Source organism: Thamnophis elegans, chromosome Z (genome assembly GCF_009769535.1).
Source record: "Thamnophis elegans isolate rThaEle1 chromosome Z, rThaEle1.pri, whole genome shotgun sequence".
Taxonomy (NCBI): Eukaryota; Metazoa; Chordata; class Lepidosauria; order Squamata; family Colubridae; genus Thamnophis; species Thamnophis elegans.
In genome coordinates, this window is record NC_045558.1 from 79,560,361 (window position 1) to 79,584,914 (window position 24,554).

At 39.1% G+C, this 24,554-nt stretch overlaps 1 protein-coding gene across 1 annotated transcript in view; it reads right to left on the reverse strand.

The window, feature by feature from the left end:
• Window positions 1-24,255, reverse strand: part of IGFBP3 (insulin like growth factor binding protein 3) — a 34,279-nt gene extending 10,024 nt beyond the window's left edge. Inside the window, exons 1-3 of the mRNA XM_032237792.1 lie at window positions 23,125-24,255; window positions 17,285-17,505; window positions 10,633-10,752 (exon numbers count right to left, since the gene is read on the reverse strand). Coding sequence (XP_032093683.1) covers window positions 10,633-10,752; window positions 17,285-17,505; window positions 23,125-23,533 — 750 coding nt within the window. The 5' untranslated portion in view covers window positions 23,534-24,255. The remainder of the gene's footprint in view (window positions 1-10,632; window positions 10,753-17,284; window positions 17,506-23,124) is intronic.
• Between the last annotated feature and the right edge of the window lie 299 nt (window positions 24,256-24,554).

A 24,554-nucleotide genomic window follows, 5' to 3' on the forward strand; every position in this document is an offset into this window, starting at 1 on the left:
ATCAAAAGCAACTATCTATTTGGGACTTAGCATTCCTAGTGTTGAGCATTCCTTGTTTTTATGCTTATAGTGAGAGGTTTCTAATTATTGCAATGAAAGGTTTTTGCTTTTCTTAGAATCCAAATATTGAGACGTTGACTATTGTGTGCAAATTATTCTATTTCTCACTGAAGGCAATAGCTCTGAAGCGCAATGATTTTGAATTTTGATATTTATTTTTATTCTTCCTTCAATCATGGAGGCTCATAAAGTTCAGGTAATAGAGAGGGGAAGCTGTGCAGTTTCACTGGAGTTTTGTGTTAAATATTAGTAACCGTTTTTTGAATCCTGACATCATTGTTAAAACTGAATCATTATTTGTTGAAAACTCCTCATTCTTTACATCAGAAATCTTCAGAAGAGATCTGATTGCTGCTGTAGTAAAAACACAATGAATTATATGCAATAAATATAATTTCTACTACTTGGAGCTGTTCCCTGGCTAACAGTGAGAACAATAGTAAAACGTTTCTTGAAATCATTGCTGCTGCCATAGCTATCATTTGCAGTAATTTCAGATGGAGACATCATGTGGTAGCAGCTGTTGCTGTCCTCCATATTGGTGTAAGCATCAGATACATTCCACAAAAAGAGGGGTATTGAAATCCCCACAGCTGTGCTCTAAGAGGACAGAATGTTTAAATGGTTACACTGAATAGTTCATCAGAACTTGATGAGACTTTGAGTCCTGGAGGTCTGTCTTGTCAGATGAAGAACAATCTTGTACAGTCTTCCGTGCTATTTGCTTGCCCATTCCCCCAAACCTGCCTCTTCTCTTGCTTTATGTTATGCAAGAATATGTAACCCTGACAAGCATTTATTTCAAACGGGAATTGGGATTTATGCTTTTCCAGGTAAGGAAGGGAGCAATGCTTGGTGCTGTTTGAAGCATTTGGCAGAAATTTGCAAAGGGTATGACAAGTTTTGAAAAGCTAGCCTGTTTCTCTGTGTCTCTGAATTGCTACCACCCTGCTCATTTTTCATAAATTAGTACACTTGTTTCTGTATTCTACACATTGAAGGTAGCTTCCAAATTCTGTAAAAAGTATAAAAAAGGCATATATGACTAATTATTGAATTATCTTTGTCAGCTTTTTGGTCATTGAACATTTGGTCTTGAGCAATAATTTTACGTTTTATTGGGAGACACTCTTATTACTTATTCCTAATATTCCACCCTCCTGCTGAATAGAATCACAATTCTTGGGAAGTTAACTTGTACTTGAACTTCATACAGCAGGGAAAATATTATCTGCTCTACATTACAAAGACTGATTAATAAAGGTATCAGTGAATATCAATTGGAATCGCATTATTCAGGAGAGAGAGATGCTTAACCATCTATGTTTTGTAGAATTACGACTCCCATTATATTGCAGATTGACCTTAATGGAAGTTTTTATTCAGTAATATTTGGAGGATCACACATTGCCAAACTTCCCCCATTCCCTTCTTATTTCCTCCAATTAGCCTGAATTGCCTGAACAAGTCCCTGAAGTTTTCTTGGCAAGATTGCTCTGAAATGGTTAGCCATCTTCTTCAGGGTTGAGAGAGATTTATTGATCAAAAATTAACCAAAGGTGGAACTAGAATCCACAATATCCTGATTTCTAGCCTAAGTTTAATGTATAAATATATTATAGCACATTGTTTTTAAAAAATCATGCATACCAACTGATCAGTTACAAAGAATTACTAATTTTCAAGTTTGAAAAACCGGAAAAAAATTATATTGTCAATGAAATTTTATTTGCTAAGAGCTGGAATTTAAGGTGAATTTTTTTAAATCAGAAAAATCTTCTATAAAAAAAATATTAAAAAACAATTGTACCAGGAGACAGTGATGTCATAAACATCATAAACATGATGTCAAAAGATTTGATAGAGCTGCTTCTAAACTACTATGTAGAGAGAAACTAACATAGAGTAATATAAGCAATAAAAGAACAGATTTTTTTTTTTAAAAAAGCCTCTGGACTTTTCAGAATTCACTGGAGGTTGGCTGATAACTTGATGATGACTTTCCTCTTTTTCAATTCTCCAAACATATAAAAGCCCATCTAAAAATATAGAACATCTTACTAATAATATTCTCTAATAAAAGCAGTGGAGTCAAAATTGCGTAATTGTAAAATGGCCCCTGGAAGTGTTTCCTGGAAAATCAATCATAAGAAGATAGGTTGTGAGCCAACCTAATTTTTCTTTTAAAAGTACAATCTATGCTGTGGGGAAGAGGAGGAGGGAGGAGGAAGAAGAGGTTGTGACGTACAGCTTCATGTGTTCCATGTGTTTGATTTTAAAAACTGACAAAGGTATGACTTTGTGGTCATACCTTTGAGCTATCTGCAACTTCTGATCCAGACGTCACTCCCATAAATTTCAAATGGATGACTGCCAAGTTTGTCAATATAATAATCCATGAAAAATAAATATAACTTTAATAATTGCTATACCTGTGGCGGGTTTGATCTAGAATCTGACAGGGAAGTTCCATCTAAATTAATGTTTGATCGGTTTTCATATCACAAATCCAGTTTACTTATATAACCTTTGATATTATATTTTGGTTCATATTCAGTTTATGGAACTGAGTTTTGAAATATACACCAACAACAATAGAGAAAGAAAGGGAGAGAAGAGGAGAGAATGAAAGGAAGATGGGGGAAAGAAGAAAGAGGTAAGGAAAGGAGGATAGAAGGGAGAGAAAGAGAAGGAGAGAGGGTAGGAAGGGGAAGAGGAAGAGTAGAAGTAGGAGAAAAGTAGGGGAAGAAGGAAGGGGAAGGAGAGGAGGAAGGAAGGAAGTAGAGAATGGAGGGAGGGAGAAAAAAGGGAAAACAAAATGGTGTTACAACAGGAGGAAGGGATAGTAAATAAAGCAACCCAAACTGTATGTTATAACCTATTAAATGAAATAATAAATGTATAAGAATGATAAATGTAAAGAAAAATAACAAACATGTGAATGTATACTTAAAATGATATGTTTGAGAATAAAAAAATAAAAAAAGTCTTTGGAAAAAAAATATGGATGTTTATGGGCTAGGCCAACCTTTCAAGATATATTGGAGCTGCTCATGATTTCTAGAATCTCAGCATAAATGTAGATATACATATTAGGGAAGCTTGAATTATATTACAGACTGAACAGACCTAAACCTTGAAGATTCACGACAAGGTTCATAAATAAATTCATAAATTCTCAATCTAGGAACTTATTTTGGGGAACAGAAATACACATTTCTTCAAATTAAACAGTTACACTTGTTTCATAAATCTCAAAATTATTTTTTTATACTAGCTTCATTTTTATTGTTTTTAGACAACTAGAAGTCAGGATTTCTGTTAATTTATTATAAATTGATCGGGAATTTTTTAAAAATTTTCTCTATATTCCACTCTAATCTGTAGTACTTTGATTTGATGATCAGATGGAAGAAATCCTTCACCATAATCACTCATCCCGGGGAAAAAAAATACCTAAAACAAACAAGAAAGCTTTTTCTCCACACCACAAAATTAATCATCAGGGATATTTCATTCTAATGCTTTCTCTAAAAGTTATGGTTAAGGAGTTTTATGTATATAGAAGAACATTTGATCATATGAGCCTTGCAAATTAAGTACTATAACCTAGCTGCTAGTTCAAAGAGATGGCCTGTAAGATATAAAATCTTCTCCTTAATGGAAGATTATGCAGAGAAGAATTTGCTATATTGAACAAAGTAATGGAGTTCTAAAAAATGTTTCTGAAGAAGGATTGTCATCAAAGAACTCCAGTTTAGGTCTGAATCAGGATTAGTCATAACAGTTTTTACTTTATTTTGATCTGCATCAATTAAAATACTTGCTTTTCAGGGTATCCTTCTGTTACCAGTGAGATCTTTCAGCAGTGTTTCTAAATGTACATTTATTGTAATTCATAAACTTTTTGATCTGAACATTTTCCCATTCACTTTGTGCTACTGGGTATTCATTACCTTGTTTATATCTGCATATAATAGCCCCCCCTCCCCATTTTTTCAACTTAATGTAACAATCAATTCGAAGACAATTTATGCTATTCAAAATGATATATATTGAATCAAGGACATGGAAATTCATCATCTCTAATTTAATTAATATTTGAATATACACATAATTTTTCTAAACATTATGTTGTCTAAATTTTCTGGGATTCCACCTTTGAAAATTCCTAACCACATTGCTGAGTTTCTCAGTTTTCTTGAGGAAAAAAATTAAGGTTATATTTGCAAAATCAAATGAGAATGAATTGAATGGCAAAATCCATTGTTTAACTGAAGGCCTTTTATCAGCATTATTGAATCAGCTACACTGACCATACTTAGTGTAACAATGGCACTGATAGCTGTAATAATTCACATTTGTCAGAAACGTCACAACCTCAAGGGCTGATCCAGATGAAATGCCAGTATTACTACGAAATAAAAGTTCCTTGCATGTCATTTCCATGAGCTAGATTTTAGAAGTGATATTCTGTAGAATAAAAAGGAATGATACATGGAGTTGCTGAAGTTGCCATCTGTAACATAACCCAACCCACTTTTTCTAGCCACTCTCAGGCAGCTATTTATAATTCAAAGTATTGACCTAGTACAGTCATATATTGATAGCAATATTTGCTGTCTTTTTTTTTTTTTTTGCTTTTTTAAAATTTTCTTTAGAGAGCTGCTGCCTTTTTTAAACTGAAGGGCACTGGCTCTACTGATCTGTGACTTACAGCTGCGTGAAAAAGTCCTGCACACTTTCAGTTTTAATCTGTATTTATATGTTTAATCAACTTTTCACTCATAGAAACCCCACAAAATTAGTACTTTGATGAAAATTTCTGTAGTCGGATTGAGATGCATAATTTTTATTAATATAACCAAAGTCTTTTTAAGGTTTTGAGTGAGTTTATGTGTTAAAACAAACACAACTTGAATTTTTGAGAATGTTAGGATTGAAAGCAGCCAATCAGCAGTGAACTTTGGCTGACCAATCAAAAGGCACAGAGGCTAAATCTATGAACCAATCAATGTTGTCATTTTCTCTTACTATAAATAGGCATGAAAAGCATAGAGAAATTTAATTGAGCTCTGGCTGCGGTCAAGGATGAAGGCCTTTGCTTTCACCAGTATTGAGCAGCGGCATTGCATCTTTGTACTTCGAGGGTTACTCCTGTACAGAAATAGCCAAGAGAGTGAAATGCCATCGCACCACAGTGAGCAGAGTGATCAAAAAATACCAAATAACTGGTTCAGTTGATGACAGGTTCCGCTCTGGAAGACCAAGAAAGTCGACAAGATGACAAGATCGGGCTCTGCAATACATTTTGATGGCTGACAGGAAGCTCACCTAACCTCAGATTACAAGAATTTGGGTTGAAACATGTGATGTAAAAGTTGAACAAGCACAGTGTGTCACAGACTGTTTGTCAGAGGGCTCAAAGGCTGCAGGGCTCGAAGTAAACCTTTGCTCACAGACGCTCACTGCTCTCATCAACATGCGTGGGCCAAGAAGTATGCCAAGTGGACCAAAGAACAGTGGGCCAAGGTCATCTTCAGTGACGAGAGCAATTTCTACTTGACTGGGAATCAGTACAATAAGTATGTCAGAAGATTTCCAGCTGAAGAATTTAGGCCATACTGTCTGAATCTATCTGTGAAGCATGTGATGATTTGGGTGTCAACTTGTAAAGTGTTTCCATGCTTATTATCAAGTTGACATTGAAAGAAAGGGAGGGAGAATTCCATGCATACCTTCGACCAGGGTCGGATCTCAGATTTCTACAGCAGGCGTGTGAGGCAAAGTTTACAACCTGCTGCAACACTTCATTGCTAGATGTGATTTACGACACAGACTGAGGAGAGGGGAGACACAGGGGTATGGGTCAGCAACCATTAACCGGAAATTAGATCTGACTCTATGACAGGTATCGCCAAAATGTCGCTCCTAATAAATGATTGGATTTCTTTTGAACTTTGTCTCAAGGCTCGTAAATTAATTAGGGCATCTTTTGGAGACCTGACCAGGTCTCCTGAATCCCGGGCTCTCCAAGCACTCCCCCAATATTTGGAGTGCTTGGGGAAAAATCAAGCAACAATGGCAGAAGACGCACTATCTGAAGAAAGCCTGACTGCAACTGGAGGAGTGCAGCCAGCTCCAAACAGCAAAGATCCAGATATCAAAGCTGAGATGCCTGTCCCAGTGGCAGAAGCAAGAAGGGATGAGTACTGGTGGAAATTAGCCCCCAAAGCAGCTGAAGTTGAGTTCCCTTACCCCAATGCCCAGGAAAAGGGAAGGGTCCTGAGTGAGCTGGCAAGGATGAATGTGGGACTGGGAACAAGCTAGGTTCCCAAAGCCCAAGGTGGAATCCCGGGGGAATGCGATAGAGCAACTGAGGGAGGATTTTGACTGGACCACCCTTCATAATTATGCCACCCAAAAGAGAGGGGAGGGAAATCCGACCCTGTTGAAAGAAGGAGATGCAGACTGCAGTGCAGCCCTCCTCCTCCACCCAACAGAAGGAGAAGGAGCTGGAAACCACAGCCAGTGCCTCTCCCATGCAGCAGGCAGTCTGCCCAGGGTAGACAACCCCTTCCTCTCTCTGAACTAGAGGTGAGGAAGATGGCCAGCCATATCAAGTGCAAGCATACAGAGGCTGACAGGAGGTGGGAGAAGCAGGGCTGAATGACCCGCTCCGATTCAGGGGACTCAGACCAGTTAGCTCTGTTCCTTGATTCAGCTGATATCTACCTAGAATGCTATGGGCCCCTCTACCCATCCCCCAGAGCTATGGTGAATACCATCATAGAGGGACTAGAGGGAGAAGCAAGGGAATGGCTAGCAGCCCTACACAACAGGAGCCCCTCAACTTCAAGGTGTAATGACTTCCTATGACTGCTTAGAGGCCAGATTTGAGGAGGTGGAGGAGGACCTGTATGCAGAAGATGAGCTCAGCAACCTAAAGCAAAGGGGCTGCCCCATCAAAGAGCACATCCATGGATTTAGGAGAGTCATTGAAAGGCTCCTTTACTACAGCATCTGTTAATGTATTTTTTCAGAACAAGTCTGGACCAGCAGATTGCTCAAGAAACTGCCTACCATGAAATCCCAAACCGACTCTCTGAGTGGTTCCAAGTAGCAATAAAAGTTGATGGTGGATTGCACACTAACAACATGAGAAAGCCACCAGACATGAAAGAGAGAGGTCAACTCAACTTGAAATTGCCCGGCCGATGGGGACCCACAGAAACACAGAGGGCCCTGAAACCAGCCCCCCCCTCAAAGTCCACTGAAATGCTACAGATGCGGGGGGTGGGCCACACAGTATCCACATGCATGACCCCAACCCTGCTGCCAAGGTCAGAGCCACCAACCAAGTCATACTAGAATGGGCCACCCATGCATCCCGGAAGGCCCTCCAGGCAGCAGAGGTCTCTCCCGACACAGACAAAGGGGGAGGGAAGATCCCAGGAAGCAATGACTAGTCACCAGAATCCTATGACAGTGATGACACGAGCGAAAATGACCCAATGGTGAGAGGACCAATTCACCCTTTCCTTTTTCCAATATGCCTCACAGCCCCAAAAAGAGGAAGCCAGGGGGATTTTCAGTCCTAATAAACTCAGGCTGCATTAGATGCTTGATCAACCTGACCACAGTCCTGAAACTGGGGATCAGAGCAAAAACACTGGTCCACCCAATCTAGTTTGAACAGTTCCACAGGTCCCTAATGGGAGAAGCCTATGCCACCCACCTGACTGAACCAGCGAGACTAGAACTAGTGGATCACTGGGAAGTAATTCGATTCATAATAGTCCCCAAAATGACAGATGCAGTCATACTGGGACTCTCCTGGCTAGACATGTGGGGACCGACCATCTGGTGGCAAGGGGATACCTGCACACTTAGGATAGAAAAGGGGCCCCAACCCCTTCCACACCAACAAGCAGAAACACCACCCATGAAGGGAACCTCCCAAAAGAGCCCACCAAAACATCTGGCAGCCACATCCAATGAAACCCCAGAGACTGAACAGATCCCAGGGGAATATCAGGACCTCACAGAAGTATTCAGCAAGATCAAGTGCAACATTCTGCACCCCCTCATTGTGAGGCAGATTGCGCCATCAAAATCATCCCCAGGGCAAAACTACCAAACCCAAACTCTATGCCATTATGCCCTAGGAAATGCAAGAAATGTGCAAATACATACATTATATTGCCAAAAGTATTCGCTCACCCATCCACATAATCAGACTCAGTTGGGAGCGAATACTTTTGGCAATATAGGGTAGACAAAAACCTAGCACGAGGGTTCATCGAGCCTGCCAAGCCACGGGTTGAGGCACCAGTCCTCTTCAAAGAGAAAAAAGACAGAACTATGAGACTGTGTGTAGACTTTAGAGCAGTGTTTCTCAATCTTGGCAATTTGAAGATGTCTGGACTTCAACTCCTAGAATTCCCCAGCCAGCATTTGCCAAGGTTGAGAAACACGGCTTAAGAGGAATCAATGCGATGTGCGCACACAAACTATATCTTTCTCTCGTGCTCAATCCCGACAAGACCGAGTGGCTGTGGATGCTGCCCCTGAAGGACAGTTCGGACAGTCCATCCTTGATCCTGGGGGGTGAAAACTTACACCCCTCAGAGAGGGCTCGCAATTTGGGGGTCCTCCTGGATTTACGGCTGACACTGGAATACCACTTGTCGGCTGTGACCAGGGGGGCCTTTGACCAGGTTCGCCTGGTGCATCAATTGCAGCCCTACTTGGATCGGGGTGCACTTCAAACAGTCAGTCACACCCTTGTCACCTCAAGGCTGGATTATTGCAATGCGCTCTACATGGGGCTACCCCTGAAAAGCATTTGGAGACTACAGCTAGTCCAGAATGCAGCCGCGTGAGCAATATTGGGTGTACCGAGATACACCCATATTACACCTATCCTCTGCAAGCTTCACTGGTTGCCAATTGGTCTCCGAACGCAATTCAAGGTGTTGAGTCATTACCTTTAAAGCCCTATATGGCTCAGGACCAGCATATTTGCGAGGCTGCCTACTGCTGCATACCTCCCAACAGCCGATAAGATCCCACAGGGTGGGCCTCCTTAGGACACTGTCACCCGTACAGTGTTGGCTGGCAGGGCCTTGGAGGAGGGCTGGGAAAAAAAACCCGGACTGCTGCAACCAGTAACAGAGCCAACAAGGCCATGAGAGATCGCAATGGACTTTATAGTAGAGTTGCCAAAAAGTGGGGGAAACACGATGATTTGGACTGTAATAGACCTGTTCTCCAAACAGGCACACTTCATACCTTGCAGTGGACTACCATCAACTCACAAGCTGCCCAAACTGTTCCTGAAGCACATCTAGCACCTGCATGGAATACCTCAAAGAATTATCTCAGACAGAGGCGTCCACGGCTAAGTTCTGGAGGGAGTTCCTGCAGTCTGTTGGGTCATCCCAGGGTCTTAGCTCAGCTTTTCATCTGAGCATCAATGTGGGGGGGAGGGGCAGAGAGACTGAACACCATGGTAGAGCCGTACCTGAGATGCTATGTGAACTATCAGCAGTCCAATTGGGCAGACCTATCTTTTGCTAAGATTGCGTACAATAATGCTGTTCACAGTAGCACAGGACTCACACCACTTGAAGTACTGAGCGGCATGGACTTTGTTCCAATGCCAGAGTATCCAAGGGATCCTCCCATCTCAGTCAGCTTGACTGATTGGATGTCAATGCTAAAAGCAACCTGGGAAAATGTCAAAAAAGTTGCTAGCTAAAGTGGCATGAACCTATAAGAAAAAGCAAATACCAAGCACCGCAACGGTCATTCCGGGTGGGAGAGAAGTTTACCTCTCCACAAAATATCTGAGGTTAAAACTCCCTATCAAGAAACTGGGGCCAAAATTTATGGAACCATTCCCCATAGTAAAGATCATCAACCCAGTCACAATGCAATTGAAACTGCCTCAACTGCTGGGGAAGATACACCCAGTGTTCCATAGTAGCCTCTTAAATCCCGTGGCCAGATCCACTCTGAGATTACTACCCTGGGAGCCCCCAGACCCTGTGGTTATAGGGGGCCAAACCCATTATGAGCTGCAACGAGTCTTTCATATGAGGTGCCACAGGAGACAACTCCAATACTTAATCAAGTGGAAGGGCTACAGCTTATCAGAGGCATCTCGGGTAAAAAGTAGAAATATCCAGGCTGATCGCCTTATAGCAAAAAACTACCAGTATATTTAAATATAACAATATTTACATAGCAGTTAGCATAAAATATCATAAAATCAATGGCCAATCCAAAAAATATCATAAACCATAAAGCGTGCAGTACTTTTTCACATAACTGCATGTTGGAAGTTTATTCTGTTATTAATAATAGCAAATAAAAACAACCAGACTTGACATGTTACTTTAGATCTAGGCCAAAAAGTGCTTTAAACTATTGCCAATTTATTTTGCATTTAAAAAAACAGGAAATGAACATGAATTCTTCTTTGTTGTTGCTTACTGATGATTACATGGTAATGGATTTGCACCTGCAAGAAGAAATGGAAATACAGTACTAAATAGTTCATCTCACCTGCTTTTTCTTATAAAATCCCTTCTTGTCACAGTTTGGAATATGCAATCCTCTTGGACTTAAAACATTCAGAATCTTCAGATTGTTTAATGTGTCTTCCATCTCTCTTCGACAAGGACCCTGTCAATTTCAATTTATTTTTATAAATTAACAATTACTTGTATGTTCGAACATAGAATAATATATATAGAAGGGATCTTGGCATTCTAGTTGATTCATTTTATTCTATTATAAAGAATATGCAAGTGTATATAAAATAGCAAGAATCACACAAGAAAGATTTTAAAAAGTTAAATTTTGAAGATAACACTGTCATACATATACATTAAGAATCTGGCTACTTTACTTTTTTTTTTATGGTCCCAATCTACGTGTACTCTCAAACAGAAATTAACTGGGTAAAATGCATTATTGTGAGGATATGGCCCAATCCTCATTCTTTCTTCTGACCAATGGATTAGATTACTGAAATTTGCACATCGTGTTTTCTGGCAATTCCAGGCAGCAAGAATCGGCGGCAGCAGCAGCAATCCTCACTGCCTGGAACCGCCCAAAATCATGACGTGCAGAGGCCCAAAACGGGAGGCTGAAAGCATGATGTGCAAAGGCCAAAAACACAAAACACAGATTCGGTGATTGCTCTGGTGATCCCCACAACCTAGAATGGGTCTGAAACGGAGTGTTTGGAGGCTGAAAACACGATGCATGGAGGTACCTATGATCTATGGCAATCCCTGCAGCCTGGAATAGCTGATTGGAGGTATTCCAGGAGGCTGATCAGCTGCTCCTGCTGAATCAGGCTGCGATAATATCATGAAGGTGACCCAGTTGTTTGCTATTTGCTGTAAGGACACTAGCCAGATGAATAGTGATGGATGCTGGTAGGCAGAGGCAGAATTGTTTTTCTTGTTTTCTTCCCCCAAAACTAAAGTGTGTCTTATTTTCCAAAAAAAAAAATGGTATACACCTCTTTCTTAGATTCAAGACTTGGATCCTAAACAAACCTAACATTTTTAAAACAAACTTCTAAAAGCTCCTACTACAACTACATGTGATTTTGTAAAAATGTGAGTTGGGAATGAGGCTCATGAATTTTATGAGATAGTGCAACCTGGGAGAACATAGGAACATTCCCTATTGTCCTTAAATTCATGTCAAAATCTTATTTAGAATAATTCCTTAGCCTTCACCTTCTCATTTTTTGCATACATTAAACTTTTTCTTCTTTTCCATCCCCTCATGTGTTCTTACTCATTGTACAATTCATGCATTTTGATATGTCTTGGATGGGAACTATAAGCCACCTGTGTCTGATGGTTTTGCCCAAAGTTATTTGGAAACATATTTGATATTGTGTCTATGCTGTGGAAACTGATGGATTATCTCATCCACTTCAGAAGTAGTGGATGAGACAATTTACCGAAATTTGAAGACCAAGAACACAGCCTGTTATTACTGCAGAATTCTTACATTAATAAAACCTTTTTGTTTAAATATGTTTTCATATCTTGTAGTTATATGAATTTAAAAAAGCAATAAAAACTCCAGCTTTTAATGGTATTTGTGGAGGGGAAGTCCCGTGTGTATTTATAATGTATAGTTTTTTTGGATGTTGTTGAATCACAAGTTCTATCAAACCCATCTATCACAGCTGGAAATAATGGATGCTATTAATATTACTTCGGCTTAGCAATATTTCATCTAGAGCAGTGGTCTCCAACCTTGGGAACTTTAAGACCTGTGGACTTCAACTCCCAGAGTTCCTCAGAGAGCAAAGCTGGCTGAGGAACTCTGGGAGTTGAAGTCCACAGGTCTTAAAGTTGCCAAGGTTGGAGACCACTGATCTAGAGGGTCCAGACTTTTGATTTTCATGTGCATTTGGAAACTCAATGATAGAAAAGAAAAACAAACCCCAACAAACCAATAGAAAGGGTATGTATATATATACATGCACACACGTGCACGTGTACACACATACACACACCCACATGTTCCTTTTGCTTATTTTACTGAGGTTTGGCCTTATGCCTTGCAATATTGAGCATTTAAATCTGACGTTCGTCTTTCTTCCTTCATTTGTGAGGGAAGGTAGTAATCAACTTACGACTGGTTATCTTATGACTGTTCAGTTATGATGGCTTCAGAATGGGTATTGTGGTTTATAAAGCATATCCAGCTGTCATGCTATACTCCCTGATGACTGTATTCCAGCCACCTGGCAAATGATTAGCCTTTGTGACTGGTTGCAAATTCTGCAATCATGTGACTGTCTTTTTGGCAAACAGTGCCCATTTGGGGGGGGGGAAAGTTTATTTAACTTAACAAACATCACAAAAATGTTTAAAATAAACTGGTCCAATAACTTCGCTACTTTGACTTATGACTGAAATATTACAACTGGATTTTGGACCACAATTGTGGCAGTGGTGGGTTTCAAATTTTTTTAGAACCTCTTCTGTAGGTGCTGCCTGGTTTGTGGGAGTGGCTTGCCAGCCATGTGACTGGATGGGAGTGGCCAACTTGTAAAATGTGGTGAAACTCACTTAACAATGCTCTTGCTTAGCAACCAAAATGTTGGCTTAGAAATTCTGGCATTTGAAGGATGCAAGTTTTAAAGCTGTCAAGTTATAAGACCCTTGCACCCCTAACCCTTTAGAAAAAAACCCAGGGATGTTCAAACTTGACAGCTTTAAGAATTGTGGACTTCAACTCCCAGAATTCCTCCTCCAGTCATGTTGACTGAGGAATTCTGGCATTTGAAGGACGCAAGTCTTAAAGCTGTCAAGTTACAAGATCTTTGCACTCCTAACCCTTTAGAAAAAAACCCAGGGATGTTCAAACTTGACAGCTTTAAGACTTGTGGACTTCAACTCCCAGAATTCCTCCTCCAGTCATGTTGGCTGAGGAACTCTGGCATTTGAAGGACGCAAGTCTTAAAGCTGTCAAGTTACAAGACCCTTGACCCCTAACCCTTTAGAAAAGAAAACTCAGGAGTGTTCAAACGTGACAGCCTTTAAGACTTGTGAACTTCAAATCACAGAATTCATCCTCTCGCTCTTCATCTTGATGATGTGTGGATGGGCGGGGGGAGGGAGCTGGAACCGGTTCTAAACGGCATTGTAGATTTGTGGAACCTCTTCTATAGAAGAGGTTAGAACTGGCAGGCACCCACCCCTGAACTGTGGTAATATGTTGACAATTACTTGAATGTGCACTCATTTCAAGCTCTTCTATTGTGTTGCTATTTCACAATTCCTTTAAAAGCAAATTTTACTGATTTATAAAGCCAGAAAATTTCAAATGGAACAATAGTGTACTTATTGCTCTGAACATTGTTAATGTCAGAATTAAGTAGCAGTACTTAGATGGAAGAAAGCAAGAAACTATTAGGCCTATAGGTTAGATTGGGCAATTGAGGCTGTGGAAGATAGATTTGAACTAAACTTGAAAGAGACATTTTATTGCTTTTTTTCCTCAGCAGCCATTAGCCAATCCTATCGCAAAAATATGGCATGTCTAACAAAAATTCACTTTTGTAGTAATTTTTTGCCTTGCTGGGAGGGAGGAAGGGAGGGGACTTATTTCCACCCAACCCACAGAAAAAAATGGCCAAGGACAAAATTATTTTAGAAATACCTTACCTATTTATAAAATTATAATAAAATAATAATTATAAAATTATTTAGGAAATACTTTATTTTTTTTAAACTGGGAACACTAAAACATTGTAAGAACAGGTGGAAGCATTTCACCAGAACATTTGAATTAGCATTATTTTTCTGAAACTTGAATACAAAACTTATTTTCCTCATATATGTAAATCATGAGGACTGACTTTTTCCAAAATATTACAATTTTATTTGTGAAACTAATTTTGTAGCTTCTGTGGTTGAAAAAAAATTGAAATGAAATGTTTACTATCTTTTGAAGATTTATAAACTATTTGCTGACTTAAAATCTTTGAATTTGAAATTTCTTAAGCCTAGAAATATAAAATATTTAGTCAATTCCTGCTCATATCTTCTCAGAAGCCAGAGCCCCTGAAGTTTATGAAAACAGAATCCATAGCAATTTTAGATAAAATCTTGTGAACAGTTTGGGTGAATCTGACATCTAAGAAATATTCTTTTTTCCAAATCATGATGCATGATTATTTCCAGTAACATAAAGTCTTTTGAGAGCCTGCAGTCATCCTTTGTCTCATTCTCTATCATCTTCTTCTCTCTCCCTTATCATAAATACAACTGTAGTTCATATCGGGAAACATATAAACAGGGGTGGGTTTCAACCGGTTCACGGCGGTCCCTGAGAACCGGTTGGTCGGCGAAACCGGAAGTAAGTAACTTCCGGGAACAGCGAAGGGCCCACCCGCTCGCCCACGCTCCTTACCCGGTTTTGACGAGTTCTGCGCTTCCACGCATGCGCAGGATGCATACAGCGCCTGCGCAATCCTCCAGGAGCAGCTGGAGCATCGCATAGACGCTAGTACGCATCCGTGCGCTGTGCGCGTGCACGAGGCCGCCACTGGCCCCGTTCCAACCGAACCGGTTGGAACGGGGCGAGAAACCCACCCCTGCATATAAAGGTACATCAATTGAATGCAATTGAATCAATGCAATTGAATTCTTCTGATTTCAGAATTTGGGTACTTTCATTGGCTAAAAAGTGATTGCATTGAAATTCAATTATTCTACCTATTTTATTTCTGTCCAAGAGGGAAACAGACTCTGAAAGCTAACATCGATGGACTGCCTCTGAAAAATGAGAGACTTTTTATGATAGAATTAGCAAGACAGACACTTTTCGCATTTTTTCAGACATTTTTATTTCTGTAGGCTTTTGGAGTAGTCTCTCCTGCAATTTTTTTTTCTTTTCAACAACACAACACTGTGTCTAGATCAGCTATGAATGTTTTGATGCAAAGCCAAGAAATATCCAGCAATGTTTTGTGCGCCTGTTGGCATAGACATGGGGGATAAGCAGATTTCCTGCCAAGAACAGTACATGAACCACAGTATTCTATGCTCACATTTCCTACAACTCGGCTGGCCTGCAGACTTTGTTCGCACACTGCACATAAGGAACAAGAAACAGTAGCCACTTCATCCTCATGTGTTATTTTGCCCAAAGGCATTTCAGTATGGCAGAGCAATCACTAATGAAGCCAGACATGACTTTAGGAGCAGTAGACACCTTTTGATAGACAGCCAAAAGTTGATTCAGAATCTTACATTCACTATACTCATTGGAATTTGCTGCTTGAGATGCAAGCTCACAGAGAAGAAATAAGAAATTTTATATTTATTAATAATTAGTCTTGCCTATTGGGAAGAATAAAAGTGAATTGATCCATTACCTCCATAAAAACAACCAAGTTAATCAAAGCGGATGAATGTACACATTCTCCTTTAAATTTCTAAATGATAACTTTATTAAAAGGTTTACATCTTGTGAAATTACTAGACATTTTCTGGAATAGGAATCACAACATTTGTCTATCTAACTGTTACTAGTCTGCTTATTTTAAAGAGACATTATTCACAAACCCAAGAAGAAAATTTCTACTTTTAATAGGTAAAGGAACACAAATGACAACAGCTTTGGTATTTGTGGTGGATCTCCTTTGGTGAGGCCCAGCTTCAAGACTACCTTCAACCACAAAAAGCCACTGATTGACTTTGGGCCAGTTCTCCGTTAGCTAACCCAATTTAACTCACAGGAGTTGTTATGGGAAAAAACAGGGAAGGAGGAAACATTGCATATGCTTCCTGGAGCTTATGAACAAAAGGCAGGATGTAACTCTAACAACAGATAATGAATAAATAAAATATTTTAAGGAAGTAAATCAAGAAAAGACTTTCCTTTCATCTTCTCTAAAATGACTGCAATATTTTCTCCAACTAGAACTTTTATATTTACCAAAATGTAATTGAAGATGCTGTTTGGTGACATCTTCAAACTAAAGCTAATGTGGTCTATTGTTAAGGCCCCAAGCTAAAAAATAGGAGACTATGAGTTCTAGTCCTGCTTTGGGCTTGAAAGCCAACTGGGTTAATCACTGCTCTTAGCCAAAACAACAGGACTGTTGTTGTAGTGAGAAAAAAAAAGAAGGGAGATGTATTAGGTATGTTTGCCATCTAAAATTATTTATAAAAACAATAAAGGGTGAATAAAAATAAATAAATGTAATGACATAAATCTTTAGCTATAAATGGTGGGTAATTCCATAAGAATAAATATTTAAATCACCTATAGGATAATGACACAATAACAGAGTAAAATTTATAAACAAAACTTCCAATTCCATTAAATTAGTACTCTAATAATATTGATGGCCACAAAAAATTGGGTAAAATCCAGGCTGTATATTTTAACTTTTTCAATTATTTTTATTGCTTTTATTTTTTTAACTGTGTTCATTGCCAGGAGTCACTGCATGAGATTGGTGACTATACAAATTAAATAAATAAAATAAGCAAATTAATAAATCTGTAAAGTGTATCCATTTAAAATGATCTAGTGAAAACATGGATGTATATGACACTATTAAACAGTATTTTATCTACATAATATTGTTTAACAAATGCTTACATATTTGTAAACAAGTAAGTATATAACAGCAAGTAAGTATATAACAAACTTAAATACTTACATATTCAGTCTCCTGTTTAGATTCAGAAGAGAAATTCTGTGTGTCTGTGCTCTGCGAATCGTACTTATAACGCTGGGTATTTTTGGCATATTCTTTCCTTATGACATCTATTTTGATCTGATGGACATGTGCCTTGGAATCTAACATCCTGTTGGTGCTGGGAACAGACTGGTTTTCTGAACTACTACTATTCTGGTCTTCATCTGATTCACTGGAATTCCCTTTAAATAAAGAACCAGTTAAACAAGCTGTTAGCCAATGACAGTTAAATAAATAGCAACTTACGCTTTTGAATATTGAATATTAACTTTATATGTTGCCATCATTTACATAGAACATTACTGAACAGAAAACAAACAAAAAATCAGGTCAATTTAATTCTGAGGAAGCATAACAAAGCAGAAATCTAAATAATTTTTGTGCATATATTTAGTTTAAGGATTATATATAGAAAATGATCTGCTACTGATGCCACAATACTTAAAAACACCTACTTGTTGTGTCCTGAATGCAATACATAGTTCAGAGCACATGATTTTAAGATGGCAGCCATAGGCATCATATAGGTAATAGCACCTGTTTAGAGTTTAGTGTTCCCATGACTGAAGGAACCTAGTAACTTCTCAACCTATAATTTCAACATCATTACTGGGTTGCAAGGCTTATGCACCTTTCATTTATATTTAAATGTTTGAAAAATGTAGAAATATTCTACATCAATTTGTTTTCCCAGTCATACTTTTGAACCTTAAGTTGAGGTAGTCCTCAACTTACAACTGTCCGCTTAGTGACAGTTTGAAGTTACAACAGCACTGAAAAAAAGCGACCTATGACCATTTTTCACACTTATGACCATTGCAGCATCCCCATGGTCATGTGATAAAAATTCACACACCTGACAACTGACTCATATTTTACGATGGCTGCAGTGTCCCAGAGTCATGTCATCACTTTTTGCAACCTTTTGACAAGCAAAGTCAATGGGGAGATTCACTTAACAATGGTGTTACTAATTTAACAACTGCAATGATTGACTTAATAACTGTGGCAAGTAAAGTCGTATAATGGGGGGAGACTCCCTTAACAAATTTCTCACTTAGCAACATAAATTTTGGGCTTCATTGCGGTTGTAAGCTGAGGACTACCTGTATAGATAGAAACTGCTTTCCCTGTATTTAAATAATATCTAACTGTCACCAGAAGAGGGCAGAATTGTACCAGGTTTTAATTGCTTTAAATCTAGACCTACATCAAGAATCTATTGGGATGTTATCTTGACTTTTAAAACATTGAAATAGTTTGCCTATTTATTATTTGTAAGATTTATTGTAAGAGTATCTATTTTTGAGTTTGTCATGAAAGTTTTTTCCTAAATGGATGCAGACATAGTGTAATCTGTAATAATAAAATTAAATTATTAAATAGTAATTACTAATCATTAGTATTTTTAAAGTAACTCTTAAACCAGGGGTCCCCAACCCATTGGGAACTGTATCATGCAAGCAGTGGGCAAGCACACAAAATTCCATTTACACATCTGCAGGATTAGGTTGTATGCATGAAACCATCCCTTTTCCCACTGCCACCACTGCCAGGTGTGGAACAAAAAAGGTTGGGCACCGCTGTTTTAAACAATTGAATTATTACTTCATATTTGCTGCTATTTTGAAGGAACTGGCAATTCCTTTCAGAGTTGTTAATATTACTGAACTATCGTTCTAAAAACAAATATGGATACTTGATTTTTCCTAAGACTTAAAAAAAAGTCAGTTTCATAAAGGAAGTGTTTCAAATATATGGCAAACAAACAGTTCCTATACAGTTAAGAGCTATACACTTAATTTCTCTCCAGCTGTTACTATACTTGGTTACACTTCCTCTGTGTATTTTATTAAAGTTAGTATTTCCCAAGCTCATTGGATATTTATATTTCAGCCAAAAAAACACCTGTGTCAATAGCTAAAAAGGCACAATATTCAATGATTAACAGGAAATGTATTCACCTATAAAGCAATGGGCTCAGAAGCATACCATCTTCATATTCAGCTATAGAAATAATATAAATGATGTAGTATTGTAAAAAGTTCTACTTGGGAAAAATGCTATTCATAGTACAAAAAAGCCCACTCAGAAGAGGTTTATGGCATGTTGCCAAAAGACAAAGTAGTGGGGTCAAAACTAGGTACTTGCTATTAATATCTTGCCCCCACCTCTAACCAAGTGGGAAAAGCAGGGAAGAATACATTTCCCACAAATGGTGAAGAAAGCAAAATTATTTGCTTTGTATAGATTACTTCTATGCTTCATCAACATTTACCCTCTTAAGCTTTACATGTAATTTTTAATTGCATTTTCTTTTTTATTATTAATTGCTTTATTATATAAGTACAGCTCCCTTTTTAAACATATTTTTCAAGTCTGTAAATCCCTTCCCAACATGCACATAGGTGTGCATATTTAATACCCATTATTAAAATATGACAAAATTTATTTGTATAATCTCTCATGTAGCAATTTAAGATACCAATGATAAAATCTGACCCACTCTTCATATTAAAAAATATTTCCTTTTGACTTTTTGATGGGGGAAAATGATTTTAAATCATCTAGTAATCTCTATAGAAAGACTATGTCATATGACCAGGCATAAGGTGGCAGTAAAGAATAACCAACTACTGGATCTGGATTTTAACACCCAAATCCAGTAGCCTCTTCTCATAAGTAAAGAACCTGAGTTGCCATTGTCCTAGGAAGTCTATCCTTATAGTAACTAAACTATACTAATTATTGACTAATTTTTTTTTCTAAATTATCCTTAAATGGAAACAAAACAAACCCAAGATGGGTTTGTTTCTTGCATTGCTTACTTTTCCTTGATACATTTAGGGGTGTCTTAAAGTACCTGAACAGCACAAAAGTTAGGACTGCCAAAAGCTACACACACACACACACACACACACTTATAAGGTTGCTTTCAGGTAAAAATCCAGGTCTGAACTTCTGGAAGAATATTGGGATATAATTTGTTATTTTTTTTAATGGTAATGTCTGGCAACACCAATCAATTATACACTAGAAGATTTGGGAGTCTCCCAAGTTCAGACCTGGATTTTTACCTGAAAGCAACCTTATAAGTCTAATCACTAACCATTTTTCCACGTTAGGAGCTTCATAAATTAATAAACATTATGCTCTACATTGTTCTATAAGCACATCTCAGCAAGAAGTCTGTTACCTAATTTCTCTTTATGTGTCAAATGCTGCCCAGAATTGACCTTCATTTGTTCACATTCATCTGTAGACAATAGCATCTAATACAATCATTTGACAACTTTCTGTGGAAAGATATTTCATGGAAATATCTGTCAAGGAACTTGGGATATTTCAGTACATTGCACAAATTCGTATGGCATATTTTATAGTACATGTGTGGTTTATGCATGTCTGCTAAGATTTGGGGTGGGGAACATGATCTGATCTTGTCAGAAGAGACTCCTAAACACAGTGAATGCTGCTGTATGGGGAAGCTGAACAGGGGAATATTGCTCATAGTATTCTATTGCCCAGGGTAGCTTATCAGTTATTGTATAGCTTCTCACTAAGAAAATCCTGGATCAATCTCAATATTCAGAGAGCACACTTTGAAGCCCAACTGCCTATGATATACAACAATGCAGACTATAGTATTTATTTATTTATTCATTTCCCATCAAGAATAGCTAAATTAAAGGGCACCTCTCTAGGCCTCTTTTTAAATGCTCCAAGCACAGTAGATCAGTCTTTTTAAAAAGTTTGATTTATAATGAAAAAAACATTATGATACATATCTGTAATCAGCTCTCTCCTCTATGTCAATTAAATGAGCATTTTAATGAAATCCCATTGACAAAGAGGTTTTTCAGTGAATCCCTTCATAATTTCTTCCATTACTGGTCACTGTATTACTGGTCCTTGAATTTATCTTTTATTCTAGGTGAATAACTACTCCTTGAATTTACAACTAGTCACTTAACAACTGTTTTAGATTATGCCAGATCCCCAAATGGATACTTTCAATCCAGATTCCAAATTCCAATAATTGCCCCTCCCACTCATGGGATTGCATTTTGAGCAACTGACACCTGGCCAGCCTTTGCAGCATCCCATGGTCATAATGTGGGAGACTGTTTGGAATCAAAAATATGTAATTATAAAAACAGATTTTGAGTTAATTCTGGGAAACAATATACAAGTTGATTTGTAGCCAAATTCTGAGATGAAAAGGTTTAACTAAAGATGGGCATTATGTAAATACACAAAGTACACAAATTGAATGTGATGAGGAAGAGGAGGAAGCTAGAGATGGGCAATATTGCTTACATCAATACCTTACAAATGCTTTCCTGTGGAATTTATCTTAATATTTCATGTCAATAAATCCCAACATTGTGCTCCAATAAAATATGTATATATACAGAAGTTAACCATGTGACCAATGAAACATTGCACTGTTTCTTCAATGGAGAGAGGCAGTCTGGGGTCTATCCATTTTAAATTTTTGTTTCCCATCTCTGAAATCAGATAAGCTAATTGTATTGCCTTGGTCAGTCTGCTGATTACAGGACACAGAGCAGCAACTCCCTTCTCTTTGTCTTCCACTTTTTAGAAAATCAAAGAGACAAAGGGATATCATTTTGCAGAACTACTAATTTAAGAAGAATTGTTCTGAAGCATTAAGGAATGGATATGTCTATTACACATGCAACCATACATGCATATAATAATAATACAAAGTGGCATAATTCATGGGTCTCAGTGTAAAGGCTTCTTGTGCTACAAAAAGTAACTGTCACTGTTACTTCACTTAAATAACTTTTAAATAAAACCGATACAAGAATGCACTTTTTATGCACAATCAAGTTGTTTTATAACAGGAATAGCTTATTTCAGATAGGAACACCAATGAAAAAATCGGCAGCAGAATATATTGGCTAATGGCTATTAACCATTGCTATACATTGGCCAATGTATAGCCAAGTAAACCTTAAATGCTCCTGATCAATGCAGACTTGAAGTTGCATAGGATATTATATATTTATAACACTTTACCACCAAGATTACCCAGGGAAATTTACGTATAGATATGGGAATTATGCACCATCAGTGCACACAGCTGGTTTGCTATATGGAATTGCCTTTGCACGTAGAACTAAGATATAGTCTCCTACATGCAGACACACGCTGAATCAGACGAAACCGAAAGTCATCTATTAGTGAACTCACTCGGGTTTCAAACTATTTGAAATACGGACTCGTCTTTCCTTAGCGTACTTAACACAAAGCGTTGAACTTTACAAAGTATCAATAGTTATTTCTAATAGGGGCTAATAATAAGGAATATCAATATTCATTGTATCCATTCACGCTATGCACTTACCATCTAAAGACAATATATTTTTACCCCATAGTTTGTACACATTAACGAAAGCAACAAATCCTACAAACCTTACCGTCCCGTCTCCTGCTACACAGTGCCGTGTATGGCTAAGTACAGATTACTACTGGGTAACCTTGGACAATTTTCTCTCCCAGTCCTTTATTAATGGCGGGTCGTCGCCAAGGGGAAAAATCGGAGGGAGGTTGCATCATTCGCCTGGATCTTTTGGAAGAGGGGAGTCTAGTCGAACAAACCAGCCGCGGAGTGCCGGCGCTGCTTCTTTTGCACAAACCACCTCACCTGCCTTACGAGCTGCGCACGCGCACTACGATCTTCTAAGCAGGCAGCCCACACTATTGCGGCCGCCGCCGTCGGGATCCTCGATTAGAGAGAATCATATACGACCCGCTCTTTGTTTTCTTACCTGGTCGGTAGGCCCCGCGCAGGAGGAAGTCACGGACCCCGCTGCTGCTGCTGCTATTGCTGCCGGATGCCGCGTCGACGGTCACGATCTTGCATCGCCCCTTGCCGTCGAGCAGCGCCTGCAGAGGTTTCGGCTCGTCGCCTCGGGGCCGGCAGTTGAGCCCGGAGCCGCAGCGCTCTGTATAGACGCCGCATGGCTGTCCTTCTTGCAAAGCGCAGGTTAAGCAACACCCGCAGCCCGGTTCGCGCACCAGCTCCGGGCATTCCGGCACCATGGGCTTGCACTGCTCCAGAGCCCGCGCGTCACACGGATCGCATCGCACCACCGGCCCCACCGCCGCCGCCAGCCGGCTCAGCAGCGCCGGCGCCGTCGCCACTGCCCAGAGTAGCATGTAGAGCCCAGACACCATAGCAACAGCGATAGGGAGGAGGGACGAAAAGATCAAGAGCGGCAGGCAAAGAGGAAAGAGGGTCTGCAAGCAGCCTCGAGCAATGTGCGCTAGCCTCCCGGGTACCCCTCGTGCCTAGGGCAAGAGGGCAAAAACAACCAAGCACCAACACAAAAAGAGATGCACAACTTCACTCGCTCTTGCACACACGCTTCTTTAGGTCGAGTCCTGCTTGCCTGGAGAGGGAGGACAAGAAGTGTAGCTCCTTGCAGCTTCTGCGGGAGCCCCCTTAAGTTTAAAGAAGGTGGCAGGAGGTTAGAGATCTGAACCTTCTAACTCAAAGCCTGGAAGAGACCAACCTCTTTCGCAGAAATAAGCTAGAAGAAAAGAGTCTCAGTCCTTCCAGTTTTGCCGCAGAAACAATTCCCCTATTTTGCCCTTTAATATCAATAGAGTCATTCAGAGGTATAGATTTGTCTGTTTCCAAAGCTCCTTCCTTTTCAAAGCTACAAAAATCGCTTCCTTTGGAAATTATCCCCCTCCCTAATTTGCCGCACAATTTTTAAAGAGTCCCTCCCCCAAAACAATAAAATAAGAGGTGCCTTGGGGAAGGGGGGAAGAGAGAAGAAAGGCAGAAGAGGAAAGATGATGCAAAATAATAGCAATATAAAGAAGATAAATGTCCTTAATTTTTGTCGTTTAAATCTCCTCGTTGCCTGCAACTCGCTCTCCCTCTCTTAACTTTGCTCGTTCTGATCTCTTCTTCAGCCGCAGTTAGTGCCTTATATAGATCCCCTCCTTAAGACACGCCCCGGACTTATGAATAATGAATGCCATTGGCAGCCGAATAGAAAGAGGGGGAAGACTTTCGGTCAAGAAAGTAAAGAAGGCGGGAGGATCAGCGAATGATTCATAATGATAAGGTTACTTCTTAGAAATTTTGTTAAAGTAGATATTTTTGTATTGGGGGGTGGAGGGCAGAGGAGACTCGCGATTCCCCTCCCAACCTTTCCATTTGCCTTTGTTTCAAATAAAATGTACC